Source organism: Otolemur garnettii, unplaced genomic scaffold (assembly GCF_000181295.1).
Source record: "Otolemur garnettii isolate 467f Iridium unplaced genomic scaffold, OtoGar3 scaffold00048, whole genome shotgun sequence".
NCBI classification, from domain to species: domain Eukaryota; kingdom Metazoa; phylum Chordata; class Mammalia; order Primates; family Galagidae; genus Otolemur; species Otolemur garnettii.
Genome location: NW_003852443.1, coordinates 4,459,485 through 4,467,802, shown reverse-complemented (window position 1 = coordinate 4,467,802; position 8,318 = coordinate 4,459,485). Strand labels below are relative to the sequence as shown.

Below are 8,318 nucleotides of genomic sequence, written 5' to 3'. Positions count from 1 at the left end.
GAGACAGAAGAGGATGGGTGTTTGTAGTTTGTGTGTGTGTATCCACATGAATCCTGAGTTTGTCCTGTTCCTTTGATGAATTTAAATATCTCAAGAACATTCTAACTAACTAATACTCAAAACTTCCTTGAACATTTCTATTCCTATCTCCATCTGTAATGATGGCACTATTCCTTTAAATGTTATACTTCTATGACTCTTCATTTTTTCTTCTAAATCACGAAATTTCTTCTTTCAGACAAATGGCCCTTGAGAGATGGAAAATAGAGATAAAATATAGCTAGAACAGGGATAGCAGCCGCTTTCAGAATTTTTGTTCTTTTGATTATGGAGTCTCAGCTAACAAACCTCTCATCAATTAACAAGCTGATTTTGTTCAACCCTATTCCAAAATAGTTTTTCTTGTTCTAGTTTAATGAGAAAATGAAACAGTATTTGAAGACAGGGATTTATTCTTCATGTCATGAGTCATCTAGGCTTCTTGGACACTTCTGGGACTGACCTTTGGGTCACAACTGGAGGCCCTGACACAAACATGGAGAACTGCAAACATCATTTTGATGTTTTTGTGTGAAGAGCTGGGGAGGTTTGCTCTTTTATTTTTTTAGTCTCCTTTGGTTATAACTTCCTTGATACTAATTAGAACATTTTGTTTGTGTCGGTATATTGTCCATTGTGTGTGCCCTGTGAGCGTGGTGTGTGTGTGTGAGAGAGAGAGAGAGAGAGAGAGAGAGAGGGAAAGAGGGAGACATGCTTGGGAAGCAGAAAAAGATTCCCATCCCAATTTAGTCATAATCTATTAAGGGAAATAGAAATGTATTTAAACCAGTGAATCTCAAGAAAACTATGACCTATTCTTGGCTTGCTTCATATTTTGTCTGAGTCACTTTGACTTGAAAGTCATTTAATTTGCACTCTTCAGTTTCAAGAGAAGAATACAGGGCTAAATTTTCTCAGTACTTGTCTTCATGACATAAAGCTCAACAACAACAAAAAAGGTTTTTTTTGAACAAAAAAGTTTTGATTGAATCTTGATGTACCAAGTGAAGTCCTCACAATGGCCTAGGAATGATACTGCTTTAGGGAGTGATAGGGTTAGATAGTAAGAAAAGCATAAAGCTGAATGATTCCCGCTGTGTTTCTAAAACATTAAGTTACAAGTCATGGGTTGAATTTTGAAAACCCTGAAAGCATGAAAAAAAATACTAAGAAACCTCATTGGTATTTAACAATCTGAGGGATCCCAATACATGCACTGTTACAGTGGCTCACAGTTGGTATATCTTAAACCAATAGTTCTCTGCTGTAAAGGAGGTAAAAGTTATACAAAGTTTCCTTAACTTTTAAAAATCTAGTCACCAAAATGTTACATTAGAATAAATGATAGTTCCATATACTTTCACTCTAGCTCTTCAGTCATGTTGGTCTCTTACTATATGAAATAACAGTTCATGCATGGTAGACGCATATTACACAGGTGTATATGTGTGTGTGTGTATCCACGTATATGCTTTTTTATTATCCCTGTAAAAGTAACACATGCTCATTATAAAATTAAAAACAAACAGTACAGATAGGGTTAAAATAGAATATGTTATCCAATCACCCAGAGATAACTTCAAATAACATATTGATATCTTCCCAGGCATGTATACACATGTACAGGGTAGCCATAAAGTTCATGTGCAATTTAATAGCCTGCAATTTTAAATTGCACACAGACTTTATGACCACCCTGTATATCTACATTTATCTGTCCTTTATAAAGTAAATATACCACTCCTATAGTTTTGAAACATTTTTCACTTGTATAGCATATGTTTGCATGCCAACACAGATCTATACCATTGCCTTACAGCAGAATATTCTTTGATGAACGCCTCATTCAGTTCTTGGACGAGGAGATCAGCCTTTTAGCTCTGAGACTAACATATAGATTAACTAGGGGTAACTGGGTCAGAAGCCATGCGGTGTAGGTGAGGAGGTTGAGAAGAAACCCAGCTCGGACCATCCTCCCACTGCACAAGCATTGTGCAAACACCTTCCCCCCATCCCTCCCTCCCTTACAACATTCCAAACACAGAAATATTTGATAGAGTGACAAGAGGATGCTGCCTTCCTTGGGGTCATGGCAATTGTGCTGAGTGTGGCAGGAGATTGCTCTGGTTAGTAACAAACCCGAGGACACTTGGCAGAGGCGGTGGTCCATGTATAGCAGCAGCAGCAGGCCAGTAAGGAGAGGAGGCTGCTGCTCCCCTCGCACTGTGGGGCTGAGGACACCAACCGTTGTTCTAAAAATCGTTTCCCTGTTCCTCTTTTTGGATTGCTGGAGGGTAGGAAGTCTGGGATGCTCAGAGGAATGCGTTCTTTACTGGCTTTTTCAAACTTTGGAAGAAGGTTATCCCAGAAGGAAACTGCCCTCCTCTGTCCCCCTTCTCAGCTCTAAGCCACAGTGTTTCTGTTATTATTTTTTTTTTTCAGTTCATGGCTGGAGCTGGGTTTGAACCCACCACCTCTGGCATATGGGGCCAGTACCCTATGACTTTGAGCCACAGGTGCTGCCCAGCCACAGTGTTTCTATAACCATAAGGCAATTATTAAATCATTCTGGTCTGTGTTATTGTAAATGTTAATATGTAGAATGGATACCACATTTCTAATAATTTATACCTACTTCTCTTACAGAAATAGATGACAAGAGGGTGCCCAACACACAAGTGGAAGTAAGTTTTTAAAAATATTTTTGTATGAATACTTGTTCAGATCGATTTAAAGCATAATTAGCTTGATTCTATGAGATACAGTAATAAAATATGGTATAAATATAACTGTGATAGAAAAACTGTTTCCTTTGACTTTCCTGACTGAACCAGTACTAACTGGGTATTATTAAAAGTCTGTCAGCTACCTTGATTCTCTACCTATGCAACACTAACTCTTGGAGAAACTTCTAAAATAAAATGAGTTTTAATGGCAAGATATGGTACTGGAAATTTCCACTAATTTTTTAAGTGATCATATATGCACACCACAGGCTGGGGCTGGGCAATGTTGGGCATCTCAGGGCAAGGAGGTGGGGGGAAGGGGCTTACACCTCCTAAACAAGCTTCTGGGGTGTGGAACCAAAGCCAACCTCCAGGCCAGAGTCTGGGTTTTAAAGCCTGGGGAACCAGATCGGGGGGTTCACCAAAACATGCATTCAGATTGAAATTTAGCAGGTCACATAAACATTGTCACTCCCCATTCCCTCCACAAATGCATTCAGGAGTTCAGGTAGAAAATAGAAACTGGCTCGGCGCCTGTGGCTCAGGTGGCTAAGCCACATACACCTAAGGTGGCAGGTTCGAATCCAGCCTGGGCCCGCCAAAAACAACAATGACGGCTGCAACCAAAAAATAGCTGGGTGTTATGGCGGGCACCTGTGGTCCCAGCTACTTGGAGGCTGAGGCAGGAGACTCGCTTGAGCCCAGGAGTTGGAGGTTGCTGTGAGCTGTGATGCAATGGCACTCTACCCGGGGGATAGCTTGAGGCTCTGTCTCAAAAATAAATAAATAAAAAGAAAATAGAAACTGGGAAAGTTTAGGGCAGCTGATAGCGTAGAATGCATAGAACAGTAGCGAGTAAACTTGGCCCAGCAATGAATCAGATATCCAATAGGATGCTGTGTGAACTCAATAATCCACTGCCATGGTCACATGAACACCAAACGTTATCTCACAAGACTTTTCTAAAAATTTAGTGAGATAGTAAATGTAAAAATGCTCTGAAAGCTCCTACATAAGTATAATATAGTTTTTTATAACTTAATAAGTTCCAACACTGTGTTACTAAATAATAACAATTTTTCTGTAGAATTAGTTTTCCACTTGATCTTTGAATAGGTGTATGAAAGTAAATACATACAACTCCCGAAGCAGTTGCTTCTCAAAAGCAACCAGATGTGACTGGAACAACAGAGGTGCCCCAGAACTGCCAATCATCCACACATTTGACATTAATGTAAAGTTGCCCTGTCTACACCTGCGCACAGTGCACTGGGGCCAAAACAGTTGTTAACAGAGAATTTTGCTCATACTATTTGCTCAGTTGACAGGGATTTGGCAACTGTTTAGGTGAATTTTTTACTTTTTAATAGATTGCTTTGTATCAGGTAAAGATCAACATCTTGATGACACCTCGGAGATAGCTTTAGTATGCACAAGGATAAATGTCTCAAATTCTATTCACAACTTTGTGAAACTGTTTCTAGTTTCTTTCAAACTCTGGATGTCCTATTCTTTCTGAGATGCATGGAGAAACTGGAATAATCCTCAAGAAGTATCTTGTAATTATTTCTATGGGAGCTTTTCGAAAAAAACAAAAATTGTTCCAGACACTAAAACTCATTGATTCAGATCCCTACTCTTGCCACATTAAAACAAATTAACATGCTATTAAAAAGGAGTCTTTGACATTATAAGATTGGGGTAAAATCACATGTGTACCATTTAGTAGAACAAATAATATTTACATCAAGTTCCATATCATCTGTATTTTTGGCCCTGACAGGTGTTTCTGCTTTTATCATTTTGAAATGCAAAAGCTCTTATTTGATAAATTACTTTTGAACCAGTGTACTTAGGTAAGAATGTTAATAGCAGTTTTGTTAGGAAATGACTTACCATTTGAACATACAAAAGAATGGTACCTCAATATTGTAATTCCCAGTAACTGGAGATGAGAGATGAACATGTCAAGTCAAGAAGACTATTTATAGATTTCTATTACTTACAAAGGACCCTCATTATCCCTCCTGAAACATCCACTAATCCTGTTAACTATGGGACAACATTTTGTGGACTAAGTCCCATGGGCACAGCTTTTGTAGTTTACTTTGTCACAGAACTCATGTTTTCTCTAAATGGAAAGGATTTCTATCTCTTTTTCTTTTTCTTTTAAAAATAAACTAATGTGAGAGGGGAGAAAGTCAAATGCATGCTTTCAAGACTGGGGTGGATGAAAAACCTTATGAAAAAATAGACCCTATCATTTCATCCATCTCTTGAGCCTATGCCATCAGCAAGCTTGACAGAGAGAAATCAGAAAGCTCTTTGAAACTGGGCGCAGTGTTCATTTCCCTCGTGGATCTGATAGTGTCCTCCTTAGCCAAGTCTAAGGCTTTTACTTTGTTCTTTCTCCACAGTCACAGAATGCCTCCCCTAAGCAAAGGAAGCAGAGTGTGTACACACCACCCACCATGAAAGGTACAGTTCAGGTACTGTTCCGGGTTGTCCCGAGCGCTGAGTCATGACCGGCTGGCTGTCTGTTCTCAAGGACCATCTGTTTGATCATAAGCTACATCTACTCTCAACTCCACAATCAGTAGTATGACGTTTAGTAAGATACTTTATTTAAAACCTAATTTCATTAAGGGTAAAATGGGTGGTTGAAGAACCAATAACTCTGGAAAGTCAGAGTTTCCAAAATAATGATGAAGGGTTTTGTTTGTTTGTTTGTTTGTTTTGTCTCCTCCTTACCTATTTTCTAAAAGGGTTTTTTTCCAGAAACCGTCATTACTCTTGCCAGTGTTAGCAGGCAATTGTCCTCTTTTCCTGGCTGAAGGAAAGCAGAAATAACTTGAATTTGGGGGAGATCAAATGTAAAGTATCCCCGCATTGCCCTGTATCAGGGGCAGCTCTAAGAACCCAGTCAGACAGCCCTTGCTTTGGGTATAACAGCTGTCAAAATTACAACGGAGAATGCCAGCTCAGATTCAAGCATTTTCCCAGAATTTTTTCCCCCAAACTGGAACTGCTAAATGTGAGTACATTAGTATTTCGACTATCAGTTCCAGGCAAGACTTCTTTTATTTCTCAGACTGAAATGTTCCTGACACGAGGTGGAGTCTGTCCATTCCAGTCGCTCCCGTCTGGTGTATGGGCACTGGCCCAGCAGCTCATCATGCTCTGTCTGTCCTGGTCACTGCCTGCCAAGGCAGCTGAGCAGCTTCCTCTGGGGTTCGGAGAGTCTAAATTGGGACTGAAATTTCCCACTCTCTTTTCTCTAATTTTGGGTCCTTTTTGTTGGAGGTGAGACATAAATGGACACATTAATAGCTGCTTTCAGTAAACTTCCTTCCTGTGCTGCTTATAAAAGCCCACGTTCACTTGTTTGTAAGACTGTGGTAAATAATGCAATCATCAGCATTGTAGTTTATTCCGAGTTAGTTACTGAGACTTTCAGGCATCTCTGTTTGAAGATAAATGTCATCATTTGAAAGATATTTTCCCCATTGTAAGTAATTTTGTACTTTCAAGAGACATCCATTTGGGCATGAATGGGTAACAAGAAAAGATATATGTTCATTCATTTGATTATTTCCTCTGTTCTATTTTTGCTTATCTAAAGCCAAAAAAGTAAGACTGTTTTCACGTCCTCAGAGAATATTATTTGTAAGGGAAAATGTTAAACTCAAAGCCCGAAGGGCCCATGGTGTTTATATTTAGCTCTCATTATACCATAAGAATGTGGGATCCTAACATTTAGAGAAGTCAGTCCTGTTACACTTTTGTTCACACAGTCTTACACCATCGAGCCCCAAAGATGGACATTCAATGATAAACATTTGCTGTCATGAGTTAAAGCCTTGAGAAGGCACAGTCCTTCTTTCAAAAGGATGTCAGGATAGTGTGATAAATCATGTAGGTTCTCATTTACTGGTTATTATATAATATAATAAGACCTCTGGTATTTACTGGTTATTATATAATATAATTTGATTATATTATTATAATCATAAGCCTCCTGCTTATGATTCAAAGAAGAGAAAGAGAGAGAATGCACTAAATCCATGTTTCATTTGGTTTCTGAGAGCTAGAAATAAATATTGCAAGACAAAAATTAAGTCATGGTAACGTATATGCATTGTGAGCACATTAAGAAACTTCACCTTTAACGTTAAAGATGAATTAACAAATGAAAATACTATTGAGACACTAAACACAGCAATACAATTGCTCTGAAATGTACAATTTTTCAAATTGCATTGAAACATTGAGTATAAAAAAGTTTGCTAAGGGCAGGTGGCGCGTTGCCATCCACTCAGGAGCAGGTATTGCTTGAGCCTTGTGCTACCGACTGCCCCACCTGCGGCTCTACTGCTGTTTGGTGTCTCTTTCTGCCTGAGTCTTCCTCTACTTTTGTGTTCTTCCTTATCCACTTGCTTCTGTTTTTCTAGTTTTAATTTCTCCCTCCTCTCCTCTACCCTGATCAAAGAGACAATCTGATTTGGTAAACTTATCACCACCCAGAATCGTGTATCTATTGGGCTGGATTCTTATGGAAGGTCACCTCATAGGCCACTGGACCCATTAGGCTGTCGTCTTTGGCTAGAGCCAGGTTCCTGGGTCAATTCACTGTGGCCAAGGAGGCAACAGCATAGAACACAAACATGGCGATGGAAGTAGAAGGATCTGGAGATGGCTTTCCTTCTACGGAGTTTTCTCTTGGCTTATCCTGCAAAGTAATAATGGATTTAACACTTTGACTGGCCCTCTTTGTATTCATGGCATAGGCACCCAAAGTGGTAAAGGAGCCCCAAGCTAACTGGTGTAACTCTGCAGGGATGACTGAGTTTTACACAGCTTCTTTGGAGGATTCCAAAGAAGGGGGATCCAGGGTTAGAGCCAGATAATCAAAAGTTCTAGGTGATTTTGCTCCCACACATCTGAAGATCGATTGGATTCACATATCTAATCACTAATTTAACATGTCTTTCTCATGTCATAGCGAACAGAAGTAATTATACCACTGCCTTGGCTAAAATCCTTCAATGGCTCTCCATTGTCTTTGGATAAATTTCTATTCCAGAGGAAGGTTTTCAAGGCTTACTGCCTATGGCTCCCATCTACCTCTGCTCGCCTTACCCACAAAGTCCCAGCCACACTATCATTTTTTCAGCTTCTGAATGCACCTGGCTATTTCCTGAATTAGAAAAGGACTTGAGCAAATTCTTCCTCTGGTTCTCTCCTGCCTCCTCTTTTCCTCATTCTTCATCTGGCCAATTCAGATTCATCATTCATGTCTTGTCTTAAAAGGTGAGATCCTGAGAGGAGTTTCTCTAACTCTCCACTCTAAACTCTCTATTGACTCTCCCTGGAGTTATAGCTTCTCCATAGTTCTTTCATTACAAGTTATCACCATGTCCAATTATTGTCTATCTCTCTACCTAGACTGGAAATGATCTTTATCACAGCAATGACAGTATCAATTTTGTTACTCCTATATCTGCAGAGCTTAATACACATATAATGCTTTGGACATAAGCACTGCTCAGAAAT

At 39.4% G+C, this 8,318-nt stretch overlaps 1 protein-coding gene across 2 annotated transcripts in view; it reads left to right on the top strand.

The window, feature by feature from the left end:
• PPP1R1C (protein phosphatase 1 regulatory inhibitor subunit 1C) overlaps window positions 1–8,318 on the top strand; it is a 123,867-nt gene that overhangs the window by 58,462 nt on the left and 57,087 nt on the right. For both annotated transcript variants that reach the window (XM_003791461.3, XM_012806194.2), the window contains exons 3-4: window positions 2,686–2,723; window positions 5,183–5,243. In XM_003791461.3, the coding sequence (XP_003791509.1) occupies window positions 2,686–2,723; window positions 5,183–5,243 (99 nt within the window). The remainder of the gene's footprint in view (window positions 1–2,685; window positions 2,724–5,182; window positions 5,244–8,318) is intronic.